This window comes from Zea mays, chromosome 2 (assembly GCF_902167145.1).
Source record: "Zea mays cultivar B73 chromosome 2, Zm-B73-REFERENCE-NAM-5.0, whole genome shotgun sequence".
Taxonomy (NCBI): domain Eukaryota; kingdom Viridiplantae; phylum Streptophyta; class Magnoliopsida; order Poales; family Poaceae; genus Zea; species Zea mays.
In genome coordinates, this window is record NC_050097.1 from 173,446,175 (window position 1) to 173,468,833 (window position 22,659).

At 44.5% G+C, this 22,659-nt stretch overlaps 1 protein-coding gene across 2 annotated transcripts; it reads right to left on the minus strand.

Annotated features, from left to right (window-relative positions):
• Positions 1-21,035: 21,035 nt before the first annotated feature.
• LOC103647302 (40S ribosomal protein S4-like) lies at positions 21,036-22,222 on the minus strand. Of its 2 annotated transcripts, none has more exons than XM_020549349.2 (3): positions 22,047-22,192; positions 21,768-21,845; positions 21,036-21,473 (listed from the first exon to the last, which is right to left on the minus strand). In XM_020549349.2, the coding sequence occupies exons 2-3, from the start codon at positions 21,792-21,794 to the stop codon at positions 21,144-21,146; spliced, it is 357 nt and encodes a 118-aa protein (XP_020404938.1). In that variant the 5' UTR covers positions 21,795-21,845; positions 22,047-22,192; the 3' UTR covers positions 21,036-21,143. The 2 variants fall into 2 exon arrangements, with proteins under 2 accessions (XP_020404938.1, XP_020404937.1); XM_020549348.2 differs by lacking the exon at positions 22,047-22,192 and adding an exon at positions 22,199-22,222 and having other exon boundaries at positions 21,140-21,473.
• Between the last annotated feature and the right edge of the window lie 437 nt (positions 22,223-22,659).

The window sequence follows — 22,659 nt, forward strand, 5'->3', positions numbered from 1 at the left end:
ACTGACAAAGGGACCCGCTGGCGACCTCTTTGCCGAGAGGTAGTCTGGCGGACACTCGGCAAAGAGGGAAACCCTTTGCTGAGTGTCACCTAATACGCTCGGCAAAGGGATACTCTTTGCCGAGTGTCACCCGATAAAAGTACTCGGCAAAGAAGCCGTTGCCGATGTACAGTTCACCGAGCTCTCTTTGCCGAGTGTCACACTCGGCAAAGCCTTCGCCGAGTGTTTTCCAGGCTTTGCCGAGTGCTTCAGACACTTGGCAAAGAGGCTGTTTCCGGTAGTGAATGACATTTAGGCCAGCACAAGGAGTATGACTGAGCAATCAGTTAACCAAACTTTTTCGGTTCATGTTTTTTGGTTTTTTAAAGTCCGGTTTTTGGAGAATGCCAACCAAAATTTTGTCTAGAAAAGGAAAAATCGGACATTCTATTAACCGTATAGTTCGGTTTGCTTTAACCAAAATACCGAGCTAGGATTCCCGTAGCAGCTTTGTTGGGTTTTAGTACCCTGGCTAGCTAGCTGATCTTAGACTTTTAGAGTTTTATTGTACTCAGAAAAACTAATGGAATACAGGGAATTAAAAATAAGAATAACAACTTTGGCAGTTTTGGTTTTTTCGGCTCCGGTTCTAGTTTTTTCGGTTTCGGTGTTTGGTTTTTGGTTTTTATGCCCGTGCCTAACAAGGAGGGAGAAGATGCCAATTCTTGTTTTTAATGAGGACATCAAATTATTCTTGTATTGCACGATGCCACAAAGGATGCTTCAAAGCAGTGACATGTGATGATGGCTCTTCAATAGAAGTCCGAGTAATAGAATATGTCATTGTATCATAAGTACGTTGTTTCAATGTTGTTTTAGTTGTCAGATATTATTTTCAAATGTGTACCATACAAATGACCTATGACATCAGTAGGGGTAATGATTGGATCAGTGGGCATGTCGCTATCAGAGAGTATCACTAGATCGTTGCGCTACTACACTCGATTCTATGGGACCACATTGTTCCTTGATGGAGAGCCAGGAGCAAACAAGGCAGTTGGAGAAGGTTCCTTGAGTGCCGTGCCTAGAAGATCGTAGCTAGGTAACATCCTTGATCATCTCCTTCTTAGAGCTACTGCTGAAGGGGGACTTCATGCAGACACGCAGTGACACCATCTCTTCCTCCTCTAAGGATATGCGATTTTCTTCCTCAGCGTCGTCTTCGTCAGCACCATCCCAACTCCAATTGTCATCTTCATCAGAAGAGACGAGAGGGTCACATAATAGGAGGGCAGATTGGTCGATCCCCTCTCCCTCACCTTCCTTCTCACCGACGTCCATTAACCCATGATTAGATGCCTCAGAATCATTGAATAGGTCAAGGTCCCAAAGACCCAAATCCTCGGGAAGAGGGGTGGCGATGAATAAGAATAGAGAGGAGTAAGAGGAGGATCAGACAACCATGAGACAAAGGAGGAATCACTACTGTAGGAAGGGGAGGAAGAGCCATTTTCCTCAGTGAAAAGGGAGTTTCCTTTATCTAGAAGAGTGGCAAAGGTAGCAATGGAGGAGTAATTAATATAAATAGAGTTCTACTTAGAGGAGGTGAACAACCTAGAGTGAAAGTGAAGATGAAGTTGCGTGAGGCAGAGATGGATAGCATGGAAAGACATATGATCAGTGACACATGGAATAGGCCATCCACAAGAAAGAAAAACAATTTTGGCATAAAATATTCTACCAAAACTAGGGGCATGTTTTGGCACCTAATCCTATCTATAGGACTAGGATGCCTTTTGAGCAAAAACCCCAACTAGGCTCACACTGTCATTGTGGCCGAAGAATTCCATGAAGAAGTATCCGGTCGTGGAAAGAATAGACATGTAAATAGACGTAGGCATTTAGATAATAAATTAGATGAAAATAAGAAATACTTACCCCTTCAAGCCCGTGAGGCTATATATTGTAACAGATATGAAAGAAGCCATTCATTCACCAAGCAGCGAGTGCTTCTCATCCTCTCGGCAAATTGCCACCCCTTTTACAAGGGTTTTCCAAGGTAAGCACCTTGCTACCCTGATGTTGTCTCTGATTGTATCTTCATTCACTAAGCAGCAGGTGCTTCTCATCTTGTCGGTGCATCACCACCCCTTCCACAAGGGTTTTCTAAGGTAAGCGACATGCTACCCTGATGTGGTCTATGGTCGTGTCTGGGTGGTATGGTGTCACCACCTTACCCTGATAGGTACTAAGTGTTGTTGCTGATAAGATCTTCTAGTTATCATGTATACTTTCAATCTATACATTTATCTCTGTGCTTCAGTTTATTAGATTGATTTTACACAGCTACATGCATATCCCTTTACCAATTGCTACATTCCATGACATGCTAGCTACACATGTGCACGTGACAACTTGGGAGTCGAATACGTATCTGGCACCCTGCCTTACATGCTTGGTCTCGTTGTTTACTCTAGTTAGACTCCTTTGAAGGTCCTGATCCATGTTCGTGTGTGTGGTCAATAGTTCTCAAGGGCGGATGCTTGTAGGTTTATCAATATGATACCTACAGTAGATCGGATCTGTGATGTTCCTTTAGATGGATTATTGTCTATCTGGCCCTAGATTTGGTTAACAGCGTGGGTAATAACGGTGCTCCTCTGGCCTGGCAGTTCCTTCTTGGCCATGCACGTAGCCTGCATCATTCTAGATTAAGTAATCAGCTTAAGCAGGCTTTAGGAAGGTTTTTACTTCCATCATTGTCGCTTTCAGTGTACGATCACAATTATTGTAGCCGACCCAAAAAAGAAATGACCATAGGCTCAAAGAGTCGATTGTGGCAAACCACACAGGTCGGGGAGTTTAACATTTAGTTGATTGTTGTGCATATGTAGATTGGTACACTAACATCAACACACCCTTTCTGGTTGTAGTTGAAGCCAAGTATCATGCCTTGAACCCCCTTACCTAGAACTGCGGTTAGGATGGACGACTTCAACAACAAGCACACCTCCTAGCTCCTCTGGTGTGTCAGCTATCAAGGCAACCCCTAGAAGGTTCCTGCGACAATAGACACCCGATGGGCAATGCTCATTATAGTGAAGAATTGATTATGAAGTTTTTGATATTTCCCATCACAATCAGATTGCACACATTTAATCTTGGTGTAAAGGAGGCATTTGTCATGAGCTTAAAAAAATAGTAAAATGAGATGAACACCAGTCCAATCATTCATGAAATAGACCCACATAAATTTGCTAACATTATCAATGAAACTAATATAATATTTTAAACCACCAGCAGATATCGGATAGGATCCCAAACATTAGAATAAATAAGTTAGATTGGTGTCGTGGATCTATAATATGAATTACGATAGGGTAATTGATGACTCTTTGCTAAGTAACATGCATGTCAAACTAATGAAATAGTAGACTCCTTGAGACAGAAGATTATGAATATGTAAAGGGACCAAACTACTCGAGGAGATGGATGACCGAACCTAGCATGTCATTGTTCCAAACATGCAGGATAGCTCACAAGCGTCTGCTTGATGAACTCAATATTAGATGACTTAAGGTGATAAAGGCCATATTCACATTTTTCTACCACGATCAGATTTTGTGTTGCCCAATCCTTAATGAGGTAACATCGAAGATGAAATTCAAAAAAGATATTGTTATCACACGATAATTTATAAACTGAAAGAAGGTGTTTAGAAATTTTAGGAACATGAAGAACATTGTTAAGAGCAAGAGGGTGCATATTAGTATTGATAGAATAGGAGCCAACATGTTTACTTTACAAACATGCTCTGTTGCTCACTTGCATCGTGTCAGCGCCGTGATACTGATCTCACTTAGCTATGCAATCAAGGTTGCTCGTGATGATATGATCCGCGGCGCCGACAACTTTGTTGTACCACTGCTAGGGGTCGACCTTATAGGAGCATGTTGACGTCAAGGACACTAATGGTTCATTTTGGTATGAATTGTCCATCCGGTACCAATACTTCACTACCGGAATTCGGCTCTTTGCCGAGTGCCGGCGGCTTTGCCGAGTGCTTTTTATCGGGCACTCGGCAAAGCCGACTTTGCCGAGCGCCACACTCGGCAAAGTCCTACGCTCGGTAAAGATCTTATTTACGGAATGCGGGACACTCGGCACAGCCCAGCACTCGGCAAAGACTGCTTTGCCGAGAGTCAAACACTCGGTAAAGACGGCTCTCGGCAAAGGGCCGTTAGCGACCGTCTACAGCTGACGGCCGTCAGTCTTTGCCGAGTGCCACATATTGGGCACTTGGCAAAGGACGCTGTGCCGAGTGTCTTCTCTAGACACTCGGCAAAGTATATTTTTATTTTTTTTAGTTTGTCTCCCAAACTTTTTGTGGTATGTTCCTACACTATGTAGACCTATATTTATCATTTGTGGACAATTATAACAGAGTTTTCAATCGTTAGTAGATTTAGTTCGTTTATTTGAATTTCTTCGGAAAATTCAGATTTGAACTGCAGGTCACTCGAAACTTGGAAAACCGTGCATGCAAAAATGATATTCATGTTACTTAGCATAAGTTACGACCGATTCCAGGAGCGGACCGAAAACTTCGAGCAACATGCTCACTAAACATGGCCGTGAACTTGCCATCCACATGTTTAAAAATTGTATAAAACACAAACAAAGTCAGAAAATCATGAAACTTGTCCACGTGTCATGATATCATATGTACAGGCTATGATAAAAAATTGAAAAAATTTCGAGAAAACTATGACGCGCTATGTGTACAAACCTAAGAGATCCATCCACATTGAAACTCTATGATTTCATGTGTAGTTCTCTTAGGTTTCTACACATAATGTCTCACAACTTTGTCCAAACAATCTCAAATTTTTATCACAGCTTGTACATATGATATCATTACACGTGGACAAGTTTCATGATTTTCTGACTTTATTTGTGTTTTATACAATTTTTAAACATGTGGATGACAAGTTCACGGCCATGTTTAGTGAGCATGTTGCTCGAAGTTTCCGGTCCGCTCCTGGAATCGGTCGTAACTTGTGCTAAATAGGACGGGTATCATTTTTGAATGCATGGTTTCCCAAGTTTCGAGTGACCTGCAGTTCAAATATGAATTTTTCGAAGAAATTCAAATAAACGAACTAAATCTAATAGTTATAAAAACACTTTTATAATTGTACCAAAATGGTACTTGTAGGTCTACATAGTGTAGGAACACACCACAAAAAGTTTGGTTGCCAAAAATAAAAAAAATAAAATATACTTTGCCGAGTGTTGTCCAGTTAGCACTCGGCAAAGGCAGCTTTGCCGAGTGCCTGTCCGTTGGCACTCAGCAAAGTCTGTAGAACACATCTTTGCCGAGTGCTCTACAGCTAGCACTCGGCAAAGACGCCTTTGCCGAGTGCCTGAGATCCGGCACTCGGCAAAGTTTATTTTTAAATTTTAAAAAAATCTTTGCCGAGTGCCGGATCGCGGGCACTCGGCAAAGAAGGTGACTAAACCGCCCGCGCGCGGTCGGCTCTCTTCTTCCTTCTCCTTTCCTTCTCCTCACCGCCGCCACGCCCCGCCGCCCGCCCCACGCTCCGGCTCGCCGCCGACACCGCCCCACCGCCGCCCGCCCCACGCTCCGGCTCGCCGTCGGCGCAGCCCCACGCGCCCGGCCGCCCCACGTGCCCGCCCGCAAAGCCCGACACGCCGCCGCCGGTGAGCCGACCGCCGCCCGCCCTCTCCTCCGCCGCGCCCCACCGCCGCCCGCTCTGTCCGTCGCCGCGCCCCACCGCCGCCCGCTCTGTCCGTCGCCGTGCCCCACCGTCACCGCGCCTCACTCCTTTGTAAGTCTTTAATTAGGGTATGAATTAGCGGTAGTTTTAGGGCATTATAGTGAATTTGCTATGTTTATTAAAATACTTCTATATATTGTGATGGTGGATATGGATGCCACTTAGATGTGACTTGCATTCATTGTGTAGTTTGTATATGTGCGTGTCAGCCATCGTGCTGTTAGATCTATTTGCAGGTTTTGGAAACCTCCCCGTACAGGGGAAGTGCTGCCAATTTTTTTGACATGCTTGTTTATTTTTTCGAGCCGTGCCGAGCCGGTCACGAGCCAAGTCGAGCCGATGAGGCACAAGTATTTCGTCCAACCCTACACACACCACGACGACAACGGTGTATTGATATGGTTCCAGAGTTACCCAACGCATCAACCACCATATCCATCATCGACACCAATCCTAGAAACCTCTGACTTGGCCAAACTAGACCACATTGGCATAGCTCACCACAATGGACACACAACTAGATTTCCACGATTGACAACTCCCCAACCTTAACCACCATAGGAGAACTCCATAACTCTTATGGGTGTGGCCCATGGCTCGGATGGCCACTCTGGTGACAGAACTAACCGATAGCGGCAGATAGGCACAAGTAGTGGTAGGTTTGCCGATGGCATGCGTGGTCCTAAGGATGGCGGTCGTTGATGTGAATTCATATGAACAAAGTTTGGCAATATTTTTTTTGTATTAATAGACTTGTGTTTCTTTTTTACAAAGAAGATACTTGTCTTCCTAGCCACTGCGGGTCTGCCTGCACCGCGTCGCGTCGCCACTGCACCAACCCGCCACAGCCCCGCTAGCCTGATTCCACCGTCACCCTAGGTATAACCTCAATTTCCGCATCATGGTCGTAGATCACGTAACCCAGTTAGGCGTCTCCCGTTCGAAAGAGATACAATGTAGATATGCAGATCTTTGCATATCTACAAATGTATCAGTTTCGAATTGTCCACGTTTTTTGGACAGCCCGCGGTTGCGTAGATGGTGTTAGTTTCCATGCTCTACTCCGGTCCGAGACAGAGTTTCGGCGTCACCTCCCTGTTGTTCTCCGGACAGTACACTCTCCCTGCCAGGACGTGTATCCGGAGAACAATGGGGAGGTGCTGCCGAAATTCTATCTCGGATCAGAGTAGAGCATGGAAACTAACTCCATCTACGCAACCGCGGGTGGGATTAGGACCTATCCTCACCTATTAGAAGGTAGGAACGTAGTGTACATGCATTACATGTCTATATTAAACTATACTCGGTTATATATGTTAGAGGATGGAGGACCGTGAGTGGATGTACACGGGCCGCGTTCGACGTAATGATGTCACCCCTGAATGGATTAGGAAGACCGATGCTTTCGTGGAACGGGCATTTGGCGAAGCTGCTAAAGGAGCTAGTCTAGTCCCTTGTCCGTGCAGCAAATGTGCCAACAAGAAAAGGAAAACAAAGAAGGTCATGGTAGAACATATTTGGAAGAATGGATTTACGCCGGACTATACTCGGTGGATCTTCCATGGTGAAGCGCATCGCACGAGAGAGGAGGTGGTGAGACAACGCGTCGAGGATTACGATGCTGATGCCGGGGTAGCGGACATGTTGAACGACTATCACGAGACACAGTTCGCCGAAGGACGTATGGAGGACGAGCCAGAGGCGACCGCAAAGGCATTCTACGACATGTTTGACACGGCACAGAAACCCCTTCACGACAAGACAAAGGTTTCTCAACTGGATGCCATTGGGCGTATAATGACGTTCAAGTCGCAGTATAGCATGAGTCGAGACGCCTTCGATGGTTTGTTGACAGTTATTGGCAGCCTGCTTCCGGAGGATCACGTTCTGCCAAAGAGCATGTACGAGGCACAGAAACTCCTTCGTGCACTCAAGATGACGTATGAGCAGATACATGCTTGTCCGAAGGGCTGCGTCCTATTTAGGAAAGAACACACTGAGGCAAAGTATTGTCCGAAGTGTAAATCGTCTAGGTTCATAGAGGTAGACTCTGGTGATGGACAGAAGAGACAGCTCGACATCCCCCGTATGAGGCACGAATGGGGGGGCCCGTGCAGGGACGTTGGTGCTATCCAATCGAGAGATGTCTAAAGACTATCTGAAAAAAATGTAGAAATAAATGCAAAATCGAGGCTTCCATTGCAGAGGCATACATACTGGAGGAGGTGTCAAACTTCACAACAACTTACTATGGTGACAAACTGTCGAGCGTGCATAATCCACCCCCTCGTTACAATGATGGCGACAATGAATCGAACCTCAGCATTTTTCGAGGGCAACTCGGAAGCGCGAGTGGTTCGACCACCAAGACCCTGAGACATGAAGAGTGGCGCCATATCATGCTATATGTATTGACCAACCTTGAAGAGGTGACGCCATACATGGAGCAATTTCTTCATGAATTCTGGCGTCGATCAAGGGACCCAACTCCACAGGAATATGATACCCTTCTTGGAAAGGGTGCGGGAAATGGATTGCCCGATTTCATTTCCTGGTTTAAACGTAAGGTACGTGCTTAGTTTGTCATTTGAAGTTGCTCTTACGTGCGAATAATATAACAATCTAGTGTGTTTGAACTTGCAGGGCCAAAGAGAGCCGTCTATGAGTGCCGAGTTGAGACAAGTAGCCAATGGCTTTGCCTATAGGGTCAGGAAATTTTCTGGGTATGACGTCAATGGATACCGTTTTCGCACAACAGGCTACGACCAAAGTCGGCCCAATCGAAAAACCACGTGTTCTGGAGTCTTTACGCCCGGGCTTGAGGAGGTCGAGTATTATGGAAGAATTGAAGAAATATATGAACTCAATTTTTATGGTTCCAAACCTCTTACTCCAGTGATATTCAAATGTCATTGGTTTGACCCTGAAGTTACGAGACGGACACATTCTAATCTTGGGCTAGTCGAAATTCGATAGGATTCCACCTTACCAGGAGACAATGTCTATATTGTGGCTCAACAGGCCACACAAGTGTATTATCTTCCATATGCGTGCCAAACGAAACAACATCTTAAGGGTTGGGATGTTGTGTATAAGGTATCACCGCACGGTAAATTACCTGTTCCAAACGATGAAGATTATAACTTAGACCCAGACACATATGACAGAGAGTTCTTCCAAGAAGATGGGCTCGAAGGGCGATTTGAGATAGACTTAACCGAAGCGATCAGAATGGAAGTAGATATTGAAATGGTTGTTGTAACACCACAAAATCATATTTTGGACGAATTAGGGAACTTTATCTCAAAATTTAAATAAATATGTTTTGAAACAAGAGATTAAATAAAAGGATCTTATATGAATCAAATTATCCTTGGTTGATTTATATATTTAGATATATATTCTCTAAAAAAATAGGTTAAAACAATATCTTAATAAATATTTTACACTAGAGGTTATTCCCCTAAAAATGGCAAATAAGTGATGTACATTTATTTTGAGATAACTTTTAATTTGTCTACATATTCAAAAAATAATAATTCCCTAAAATAAAAAAATGTGTGAATTATTCTCTTATGAAATTATGTATATAGAAACATTTATCTAGGTGAATAATTAATCAATCAATAAATAAAATAAACTTTGTGTGGCATTCTGGATTTTTTATTGAGAATTTGAATTAAGGTAGAAATTTGAACTTTGTCTAAATCTGATTTGAATTTGGATTGTGAAAAATGGAGACACACAAAAAAAGAACGCTAACTACCTTGGGACTAAAAGCACCAGCCAACCAACTCCTTGTCTAGATATCCCAAAGGGCTAGCCCACAAGTCATTTGTTTATTATTTCTCCGGCCACTTGATCCACTAAACTAATCCCACGCGTCATTATCGCCTGGCCTCATCCGTTCTGTCGCCGTGTGGGGCAAAACTTTCTCCTGCTTCCTCGCGCGACATAACCAACCCGTAGGAAACTTAGGCGATTTTGCCGGATCTCAGCTAGATTAATCTGGGCAGACTTTGGTTCCGAATACATATATAGGCTGACCCCGCTCCCTCTGCCGCGCTATTGCTCTCTCTGTCATGTGGTCCCGCCTCGTCAGCCGTTTCTTCCCCAAAGGAGCAGGCGCAACAAATCTTGGGAAAAATCCCAACAACCGGTGTAATCTCCCTAGGATCCCGGCTACCAATTCACCTCGTGGCTATATAAACCGAGCCCGAACCAGCCTCCATCAACCCAAATACCATCGCAGCCATAGCAGGTCGGAATTTCAGAAGAAGGGAGGGGAGCTTGTACTGCCGCCGTCGTACTCGCGACGGGGTGTCGCTGTGACACAATCAAGTAGCTCTGGGGAGTCGCTGCGTGATGTAGAAGCCATGCCGACCATCAATTGAACTCGAGCAGGGTCGGGGCAGGGTCAATTGCTCACCGGAGCCATATCGCCGCCGCGAATCCACTCACCGCTGGGGGCAGCGGCATCTGTGCTACCAACCGTCAGTAAGTCCGTCCCCATCGTGTTCGTCGCAGTCTCTATTACCTCTACGCCTATTCGTGTTTAGGATTAGATCACCGGTGGGCCGATTCACCAGCTCCGGCGATGGCACCGCCGTGGGTGGCTGCGCCGTCGTGCTGGGTGGCTGGTGGGAGAAGACCCGATTGCCGTCGATTTATGGTGAACGGTGAGGATTAGCTGATGTCGTGCCCACTCGTGTTGGTGTGTGAGGGTCGTTCGATCCGAATGGGTGGGCGAGATTAGACGACCGCGTACAGCTTTATGAATAAAATCCGGACCGTGCGATGAAATCTGGGCGGACCAGATTTGGTGACTGACGTGGCGAATCTTGGATCGTCAGTTGCAAATCAATCGGCCACTATCGTGTACCGGTTGAAGTTTTAATCCTGGCCATCGATTCAGATCGCACGGCCACCATTCACCCATACCCCTTCGGCCGTGCGAAGGTTGCAAATAGGCCCTCTACCTTTGTCTAAATTAACCCGCCATCCTCACATGTATAAAGATAATTACACTTAGACCCTGTTTTTCACGATTTAGCCCCTGAACTCTCGGGGTTTTGTTTCCTCAGTCCGAGCACTATTAAAATAAATCCCAGAAATTATTTCTAGGTATAAAAATAATATTTATATGTCTAGAAACTTGCAAAAGTCATATCTTACCCATTCTAACTTCGAATTGACCCGTTCCAGTTGTGTTAGGTTCGTACAAAAATTCACTATGTAGTAATAGCATTGGTTATACCGTATCTCAGGCTTTTATAGTTAGATATTTATTTGACTTATGTTTAGTAGATTAACCTCTCTAAATCAAAGTTAATCTGTTTATAATTATAGTTTGGCTAAATATGATCCCTAATTATATTATAATTTAATTTAAAGTTGAATTAATTATTCATTTAGATTATTTTCTCACATGATCTATTAAATTAACATAAGGTCTAGTTTTAACTTCTTAAATTGCATGGGTCTTTTGAAAACCATACCTTTTTAACCATGACTCCGATTGTAGTGATTCTCGAGTCCACGATCTCGTATCAACGCGTAGATCCTTATTACGTAGTTTGTTCTTATGTTTGGTGTGATGTTTATTTTGCCTATACTATGTTTGTTACGATTAGCAGTGAGGTCACGAGGATCTGAAGAATCATCCTGGTACCTGGAATCTCAAGTCCCAGGCAAGTTGTGCCCTTGATCACTTCTTTTTACCCACTCATGTTCTAATTAATCATAATGATCTGCATAGGTTAATTTTGATGGGACCCAATAGGTTACCCTAGTTTGATTATCTTTATACCTTGTTTACCACTGAACTTTTTGGGTAGTACTTGCTAGTGCTTTATGTGGTTTTGGGTATGAAGATACAATATTCATGATCACACTTTTATTATCAGTTGTTATTTACTGTTCATGATAAGATCATTATGTTAATTGGAACATGGAGCGACCACCCGGGAAAACAGTGCTACCACAAGGGTTTATTGTCACACCCGGGTTTTAGGGGTCCAAAACTCGGGCGCGAACATAATCACCAGGTGTGCTGGGACCAAGTCTCACACATATGATGAATCATGGCACAGGATCGAATGTCACATCTTTACTACATAACAGGAATTCGGTACAAAATAAATAATTACATTATAAGGAGACAATGGTCCAGCAACCCAAAGTTGACTGGGAGACGACGGCCTAGACCTCTCACGAACACATCGCAGCATCCTCCATGCGCCTCATCCTGTGGTACCTGTTCTTGACCTATGGGGGGTGTGAGACAGCAAGAGTGAGCTCACATACGTTCATCGCTCAACAAGTTGTGGGGAATAATGTGCATGAACTCGCCAAAGGTGGGAGCTCACGTGAAGTGTAAGGCTTACCAAAGAGGATGGTTAGAGCTGAGCATTGCTTTTAATGTTGGTCAAAATTTTATTAGCAATTACTAAGTATAAGTAAATACCAACCCAATTAAGTAGTAGAACAAAAGTAACAACATCACCTGCGATGCAATGCATATGACAAATTGAATTTAGTTCCATAATTTAATCATCAGAGAGTCCTGAGCTGCTCATGACCGTGAGCTCGGCTAGTATACCAGTTTTACACTCTGCAGAGGTGGTACCCTTTACCCACAAGTCATGTTACCCATCTGCCAAGGGATCACGACTTCCCATACACCTCTACCGAGGAGGCGAGGCAGGGTAACACTACGAGGCCTTTACAAAGTTCCACTAGCTTCAGAAAACCCGCTACAGTTTATAGGAAGCTCCAATGCAGGGTTCTTGCCTGACCGCCATCACAGCAAAATCAAGCAAGGACCTCCCTACACTGACCACTCCCCTACTGCCCTTGCCCCTTTCGGGTAAGGTAGTCCTCCACTAGCTTTCCTAATTAATTAGCCAAGGGTGTCCATAAACCCTTGTGGTGGCACGTGTTTCTCAAGTTAAGCTCTATGTTCCAATTAACATTAATGATCTTGACATGAACAGTAAATAACAACGGATAACAAAAGTATAATCATGAATAATGTGTATCTCAATGCCCAAAACCACATATAGCACTAGCAAGTACTACCTAAAAAGTTCAGGGGTAAACAAGGCATAAAGATAGACAAACTAGGGTAACCTATTAGGTCCCATCAAAATTAACCTATGCAGATCATTATGATTATTTAGAACATGAGTGGGTAAAAGAAGTGATCAAGGGCACAACTTGCCTGGGACTTGAGATTCCAGGTACCAGGATGATCTTCAGGTGACACGTGACCTCACTGCTAGTCGTAGTAATACAAACAAACAGTATATAGACAAGATTAACATTACACCAAACATAAGTACAAACTGAATAATAATGATCTACGCGTTTCTGCGAGACTAACGCAACTTGAACGAATCAAATCGGAGTTAAAACGGAGGAGTTATGAATTTCTGGAGTTATTTAGTGCTTAGTGTAGAATAGATCAAGTGAATAATTTTAGTTTAAGTTTCATGGCTAAACAAAGGTACTAGGTGATAAATAATATTAAAACAAAATTTATTGCAACTGGAATGGGTCAAAAAGGAGCTAAAATGAATTAGTTATGAATTAAATAAGTTTCTGGATTTATTTTTACACTAAAAATCATTTTCTAAATCATTTTCTATGATTTTCCTATCCACTGGACTGTGCCTCAATTAAACAGAAGCGTAGGGGCAATTCCGTAAGTATTCCTAAGACACAGATTGTCCCTGGTGTGGACGGCGGGTTTAAAATGGTAAAAGCTCAGGGTTCTATTTGCAAAGCGTGCAAGCCAAAGGGGGTATCGCGAAATCAGGACCGTCCGATCCAGAACCCACGCGCCAGATTAGATCGAAGCGTATTGAACCGGTATGTTATACAGACCGTCGGATCAAAAATCGACATCTACAATTTTATGAAGGCGCGACTAATCCCAGCCGACTAACTCGAGATCGACGGTCCCAGACGAACGCGCCCGAACCGACACCTGGTTTTTAATCAGAGCCGCGCATAGAGCATCCAACGGTCCGCGGTGCATCTTCCCCAGCCCTCGCCGGGTGACAGCGGAGCCCAAGCTCCCACGACGGAGAGCCACCGGAGGAACTTCAATCCGATGCACCGAGCACCAATTTCTCCAATCTAGGTACCCTACACGTTGTCATGAATGGCCCGAACACGTGGACAGAACTCAACTGAAGTAAAGTGTGCGCGCGAGCCCTGGCCACGGCGCTCGGCGGTTCTACCACTCCGGCGAGAAATCGCCAGGTGAAGCGTGGCTTTTATCGAACGATTCTAGTTGCAACTGGAGTAGGAGGTACGAGCCTATGATCTTAGGAGTACTCACAGCTAGCGGAGCGACGGAGGTAGCCTTCCTTCTCCAGCCGACGGCGGCGAAGCCACCCCCTGCGATGATGGCGTGGCAGCGGAGAGGAGATCCAGTGTGCGAGGCCGCGCCAGAGGGTAGAAGAGGCGACCGGTTGTGGCTAGGTTAACGGCGTGGGGTCCCGGCTTCCTTATATGCGCGCAGAAGCCAAGTCGCACAGGTCCACCATACCGAAGGACTCGGCATCCGTTGCGCGAGGCGGGCGGAGTGCGGCGTTCGGGAGAGAGGGATGACATGTGGGTCCGCTGTGGCAGTGGTAGAGGGTTCACCCAGCGCGCGGTGTCCAGCTGCCCGACCGATCGGGCCCGCACGACAGAGGCGTCGATCGCGCGCGCGCGTGGAGAATCAGGTGGCTGCGCGCCTGAGCGGATGACAAGGCGGGCCCGGATGTCAGTGGCACGCGCGAGTGGGCGCGGAGGAGCTGGGCCGCGCGGTGGAGGGGTTTCCCCGGGTGGGCCAGATTGGGGTATGGCGGCCCATGAGGCTTTTTATTCCTTTTCTTTTATCTTTTCTTTCTATTTTCCTCACTTTCTTTTCTCTAATTCTAATCAATTTACATTTCGAATTTTTGAATTCGAATTTGTGCCAAATTTATTCTCAATTCATATTGTGAAATTAAGACTACCAACTTTAGAAATATAACTTTATTATTTATCATTTCTCCTCTTCTCCTTTTCAAAAACCCTAATTTTAATTTAGGGTTTGATTTAACTTCTAGTATTTATTATCTTATTATACTTATTATTATTTTTATTATTATATTTAATGCACAAACATAAAAACTCCACATGATGCATTTTCTTCTATTTTGGTATCATTTGTTTTAATTCATCACTAAATTTTAGGTATGCTCTTTTTTTATGATGCAAATGAGGCACACAAAATGAGAAGATCTCTCTATTACTCTTTGTATACAAATTTGAGTATTACATTTATGGACGCCCTTGGCTGATTAATTAGGAAAGCTAGTGGAGGACTACCTTACCCGAAAGGGGCAAGGGCAGTAGGGGAGTGGTCAGTGTAGGGAGGCCCTCGGGATGATTTTGCTGCGATGGCGGTCATGCAAGGGATTCCTGCATTGGAGCTTCCTATAAACTGTAGCGGGTTTTCTGAAGCTAGTGGAACTTTGTAAAGGCCTCGTAGTTTTACCCTGCCTCGCCTCCTCGGTAGAGGTGTATGGGAAGTCGCGATCCCTTGGCAGATGGGTAACATGACTTGTGGGTAAAGATGCGCAACCTCTGCAGAGTGTAAAACTGGTATACTAGCCGTGCTCACGGTCATGAGCAGCTCGGACCCTCACATGATTAACTTATGGAACTAAATTCAATTTGTCATATGCATTGCATCGCAGGTGATGTTGTTACTTTGGTTCTACTACTTAATTGGGTTGGTATTTACTTATACTTAGTAATTGCTAATAAAATTTTGACCAACTTTAAAAGCAATGCTCAGCTCTAACCATCCTCTTTGGTAAGCCTTACACTTCACATGAACTCCCACCTTTGGCGAGTTCATTCACATTATTCCCCACAACTTGTTGAGCGATGAACGTATGTGAGCTCACTCTTGCTGTCTCACACCCCCCCACAGGTCAAGAACAGGTACCACAGGATGAGGCGCGTGGCGGATGCTGTGATGAGTTCGTGAGTGGTCTAGGCCATCGTCTCCCAGTCAACTTTGGGTTGCTGGATCGTTTCCTCATATGATGTAATTATTTATTTATTTTGTATAGAACTCCTGTTATATAGTAAAGATGTGACATTCGATCCTGTGCCACTATGCATCATATGTGTGAGACTTGGTCCCAGCACACCTGGTGTTTATGTTCGCGCCCGGGCTTTGGATCCCCGAAATCCGGGTGTGACAGTTGTTGATGAGGAGGATGATGAGGTGCAAAATGAGAATGACTTAGAAATGCTTGAAGGCAATGCCAATGACGAAATTGCGCCTTCAGATGGTGTTGACTATGAAATGGTTGATAGTGATGATGACACTTATGATCCGGCTAACCCGGACACATGAAGATTATTTTTAATCGATGTAATGCTATATTTCATTTATTTTGCATATGTTTCTAAATACATATTTTTTTATCTGTGCTTAATTGCTTACTCTTAATTGCAGGTTGTTGGATAAAGATGGTGGGCGGTGGGACGAGGACGAGGAGGGGGAGGGGGAGGAGGAGCACCCGTAGGACGGAGGAGGAGGCGCAGCAGGACGACGTCGTACAACAGCAGGTGGAGCAGCAAGCCGCTGTCGATGCGGCGCAGCAGGACGACGACGATGCGACGCAATAGGACGACGACGACGAACGCCGCTCAGCAGGACGTCTCAGGTTCTGGCTCCTCAGGTTCGAGGAGCATCTACCTGCGAGGTCCCGCGAGTCTCCCTCAGCGACCCATACTTCGTGACAGACGTCCGCTGATACGACCCGATGGAGAGAGGTAGGTAAATTTAGATGTTGTTGCTGCTTTTTCATATTATATGTTCAAATTAATAATAGAAACTAATACTTTATCTTAATCACTTGGACATGTCTTGGATGGTTTTGGAGACTGCAGGGGGTCACGGCCGCAACCCCAATGGCATCCTCGGCCTTCTATGCACGGAACACTTCCCTGGACTTGTCGAGTACGCTGGAGTGACGAGCCCAGCATACACCTTCGACCACTACGCCGTCGCCCCCGATGCAGTAGATCGGGACGACAGACAATTCAACAACAAGGCGGAGCGGGTGAAGCAAGAGCTGTGGGTAAGTCTTCCTCGCACTATATTGTTTAATAAGTCACATTTGTTGCATATTCTTGAAATAATGTATGGATACATCGTATTTGTATGTAGGATTTCTTCAGATGCGAGGCTGGATACGAGGCCAGGGCGGATGTGGTGGCTACCACGAGCTGTAAGAAGCTCATCGTGGACATGCACTACGAGGCGCGCATCCAGGCCATCGTCACTTACCACGGCTCCGTCCTTGGGGAGAAGGTGAGCAAGAAGGACGCCCGAACCATGTCGTTGACTCCGGACCAGTACTTGCAGGTAAATACAAAACTTTATTATTGGTACTAAATATGCTTAATTTTATCTTCTGATATGTCGTGTACTTGTATTTTTTAGATGATTCCTCATTGGTGCGCCACGCATCCTGAGTGCTGGGAGCAGATGGTGCAGAGGTGGTGCTCGGCTGAGTGGGACGAGGCGCACAACGCTAGCCGGGAACAACGTTTGATGATGCAAGGTCCCTCCCACCATCAAGGCAGCCGCAGCCTGGGCCAATACGCGGAAGCATGGGTACGCGCTCTTTTTTATTTAGGTATATAACTTTCGATTAGACATGATTTCTAACCATCTCGTTGGTTTTCTCGCAGTCGGCGGTACATGGTGGCGCGCCTTGCTCCATGTTCTCGGCATATGCTATGACCCACAAGGGGAAGGCGACGTCCGACGTCACCTACAACCCGGATGACGGGCCCGAGGCGTACACCAACCCCGTCGTCCACAGCCGCCTCAGTGAGTACACCGCCATGGCCAAGGAGGTCCATGGGCCAGATTACGATCCGAGGACCGAGGACATCGACGGAGATGTCCTCATGAGGGTTGGAGGAGGCAAGAGGCATGGGTGATACTGGATTGACAACGGGGCAATCGACTTGTCCTCCACTCCCACTCTCTCTCAGGTGCGAGCAAGGAGCACGAGCGCGAGCCCAGCCATACGACCTCGGCAGGACAGCTCACAACATCGTATCCAGCAACTCCAGGTTATTCCTTATCTATTCATCGTTCATTGATTATTATATATCTTCTCTTTGCATTATCGTAACATTAGGGTGAAATATTACAGACTCAGCTAGATGATGAGAGGAGGCAACGTGAGGAGCTGGAGAAGAGGATGGCGGAGATGTTCGCGTACATGCAGAGCCTTGGCGCCGCATAGGGTCATGCTCCACCACCTCCGTTGTTCCCTACAGCTGACCCTGCTGAGTTCACTACTCCTGTGAGTATCAAATTTTAGTACTGCATGATATATATTCATATGTTCTCACACATGCAATCTCTTCTCTGTGCAGGGTCAATCGGCGGCGTCGAACAACCCTCACGCTTCGTCCAGCCCTTCGCCGAACCAGTCCAGATGCCCACCTCATTGATGATCTATTTTGTGATGATCCAGACTTATATTTGTGAGTGTTGGTGATGTTAGTTATACTTGGTCTTGTGAGATACTTAGTGAGACTTATGTGCTGTGAAACCTGATTTATGTGGTGATATTTGTGATATTTATGGTGTTGATGATAAATGTGTTGATTTTGTGATGCGATTGATATATAATGTGATGTGAATGATATATATCTTTTGTTTGTTTGGATGGAACAACAAAAACAAATAAAAAAGGGACTTCCTGGTCACTTTGCCGAGTGTAACACTCGGCAAAGGGTAGCTTTGCCGAGTGCTATGACCATGGCACTCGGCAAAGAAGGAAACCTGGGAACCGGTAAAGCCATCTTTGCCGAGTGCTGACCATGGCACTCGGCAAAGAAGGAAACCTGGGAACCGGTAAAGCCATCTTTGCCGAGTGTTGTGGTCAAGGCACTCGGCAAAGGGACTGGCAAAGAGGCCCACTGGAGGACTCTTTGCCGAGTGCCAGTCCACTAGACACTCGGCAAAAAAGCCTCCTTTGCCGAGTGCCTACGAGAGCTCTCGGCACAGGGACTGGCGGTGGGGCCCACTGGAGCCGTCTTTGCCGAGGGCCGTGATAGCAGACACTCAGCAAAATTGGTCTCTTTGCCGAGTGCCAAAGAAGACACTCGGCAAAGGATCCGTCATCGTCACTTGGCGCCGTGACGGTGACTTTTCTTTGCCGAGTGTCAAATGGCACTCGGCAAATTCTTTGCCGAGTGCCCGACAAAAAGTACTCGGCAAAGAGGCCGTTGCCGATGTACAGTTCGCCGAGCGTTCTTTGCCGAGTGTTACACTCGGTAAAGCCTTTGCCGAGTGTAAAATTCAGACACTCGGCAAATGAGCTGTGTCCAGTAGTGCTTGATGGTGGTGTGGCTGATCTTGCCGCAGATCTAGCACCTAGGACAAGGGCCATTGCCACAACGATCACCATAGAAGGGAGCGTTGTCATAGCTAGGAGGCTGGGAGCGACCACTAGAAGGAACATGGACATCTAGGGGGTGAATTAGGACAACTATTTTTTCCACTGGCCTAGACAAAACATGTGGATAACCAAGCATTGATATGTGCAACTAAGGTTTTATCTAAGTGTTGCTATCTCTAACGCAAAATGGAGCTATGCAACCTAGATTTCAGTCCTACAAACTAGCCTGTAACTAAGCTAGAAAAGGTAAAGCACACAACCAAAAATAACAATTTAAATGCGGATTTGAGAGGCAATCCCTCTTAATCCACTTCTAATCAAGCAAGCCCTTAGCGTCCATCTGAATAGTCTATTTGGATATCATTCAAAATACTGTAGGGGCAAACCCTACAATAACTTACTTCAAAGTTTTTTTGATATCATTCTGGTAATGATTGTGAATAGAAAAAAATATAAACGTTGGGATCTAATAATTATTACAGCGATTATTGCCTTTGTATGGTAAAAATCTATAAATAATAGTAGGTTTGAGGTTGACTTTTGAATTTCAGAATTCAAATGTTTGGATATCATTCTAGATTTTTTTCCATCTCATCTCTATTTTTCCAAAAAGATCTAAACAGAGCCTTGCAATGTTTTTAAAGTAACATGTGATAGTCGATAGTTGTTACCCTGTTATTGTTTTTCGCCATTTGTGATGGGTCCATAAAGGCCACAAATCACTTTGACTTGATCACACGGCCTGTCACGCTTTCCTGGGTTATTCATTTTCTCAATTGTTGCTGCGTTCTTATATTAACATGAGTTCCGCAGAGCCATTTGAACACATTATTTTTTTTTAAAATATGTTTTATGTTTCCTGGAAACGATTTGCACTGGCGGTTTTATTACGTCGGCCGCCAGTGAAAATTGATTTTCACTGGCGGTTTTATTACGCCGACCGCCAGTGAAAATCGATTTTCACTGGCGGTCCTCAGTTACCCGCCTGTAAAAATGATGATTTCTACTGGCCCCTAGCACTGGCGGTTACGAAAAACGCCACTATAAATAGGTTTACAACCGCCACTATAGAACTTCTCTGTACTAGTGAACACAAGCCACACGTAATTAACGGGGCTGATCCGTCCGCCGTCCGAAATGTGCAACACTAAATATTCAGTCATTTAAGGTTTAGTTCAACCATTCAAGGTTACTTACTACTACAAAACATGTTATATGAGACGGTTAATTTTCAGTTCTTAAGACGCTTATTAAGTGTCCAAATTTGATGGAATCGTAAAAGATGTCCCACTTTTAAGATGGTTATAAACCGTCTTAAAAGATATTATATAAGACAATTTTTAATTTATAACCGTCTGAAAAAGGTATTTGTTTAAGTCATTTTGTCCGATAAACCGTCTTGAATTAGGTTTTTGTTTAAGACACTGCTTCTAAAGGACCGTAGAGAATACAAACATTATAAGTCATAAAGTATTTATCAAACTGTCTCGAATATCCTACAATAATAGATGATTAACCATCTTATTTAGGTGACTAATATTGGACGTTTTAGAAACCGTCTTATTTAGGAGACTGATATTAGACATTTTGGTGACCGTCTTATTAAGATTTAAACGAAATGACTTACACGACAGTATCAGATATCACGTTATAATAATTTGAAAGAGAAATATACATATACATATATTGAACAACATTATAATTAATATAATATAAATAAGTACCATTCAGTATATCATAAATAAGCATTGTCAAATAACACATACATAAGTGTACTCTAAATTTAAACTAAAATACAACTATTTGCACTAATGTTAAGCCTAACTTTATATGAAATCAAGTCTCTACACTTTTGCGGCCACCAAAGTCGAATTCCATTCTATGTTTTTCTGTACAACAAATAGGAGAAAACTAGACATAGCAAAAAAGCTCCAAGCAGCACGTGGATGGTCTCGAAGCTGCCCTTGTGCTTCTCCCTATTCTTGATCACTCCTACACGCCCGGTGTTCCTCCCGCCGGTCACCATGACCACGTTGCCGACATCAAACTTGATGAAGTCCATGATCTTGTTGGTCTCCAGATCGATCTTGATGGTGTCGTTGGCCTTGATGAGCGGGTCGGGGTAGCGGATGGTGCGGTCGTCGTAGGTGTTCAGGTAGGGGATGCCTTTCAGACCAAACTGAACAGACCTCACCTTGCAGAGCATGAACTGCACACAAACCAATAGAAAAGCAGTGAGCATTTCACAAGCGTACTATGAAAGGGCATTGGAATTTCCAGCGATGTAAATGGATAGATAGATAGAGCAACATCTATCAATAGTCCTAACGATTGTAGCACATGACATTTTCAATGCAAGACTTTCATGCACACAACATATATGGACAGTATAGCAAGGATAAGGTACACAGATCTACAGAAAAAAGAACAACCTGAAGCATTAGACAAATGGGGAAGTACAGAAGATTGTAGGTACCAAAGCTAGAAAATATTGTTTACTTACAAAAGCTCCGCCAAGCTTGTCGAGCATCCAATGCTTGGGCGCATTGAGCCTCTTCAAGTGCTTCTTCAATCCCCTAGCCTGGATTGCAAAATAATAATGATCAACAAAAGCGCAACAGATTCCAGTATGGCATTCATAGGTGACTCATCCAGATTGCTTTAGCTGTTAAAAGTAACAGCAACTACACACTACTTGAAAACAAAAGACCCTTTTCATACATGTCTATCTCTATTACTTATATATGAGCAGTGCTATCGTCAGCACCTCCTGTATGTATACCTAGGACGACATCAGCTGGCGAGGGGCGCGGGGACGCACAGGCGTCTTGGACGGGCTCACCCTAAAAACACACTAGAACGACTCTGTTATCCAACCGCCCAGAAGAGCTCCTTCCTCAATGCAAAGCGTAAGAAGATCAGTCAGAGTTTTACCTTATTGGCAAGGATCCTAGTACCACAGCGCTACAGTTAAGAGCAGTAGTAGCACTTTCTACCTGGAAAAAAATTGATGCCCAGTCTTAAAATAGCTTGCAGAATAATAAGGCATTTGAACGGCAAACCAAACAACTTGCAGAATAAAAAAGAAGCTACGCAAATTTGAAGGCGAATGTATGCTTAGCTGACCATCACGAATCCCAGTTTCAGCCCATGGAGCGGGATCTGTTGCTCATGTCTGCCTTTATGTCCTTTTAGATAGCCAACACCAATAGTTCATGCAAAACTATTACCAACTATTCCATTGTACATGTATAATACGTGGAAACAAACACAGTCAGTAGCCACCAATAAACATTCCTTATGCCAAATTTGTGACATGAGATGGAAATAGTACATCAATAACCAAACGAGGGGTGATCATAGAAATTTAACATCCAACATCAAAACTTGCAAAA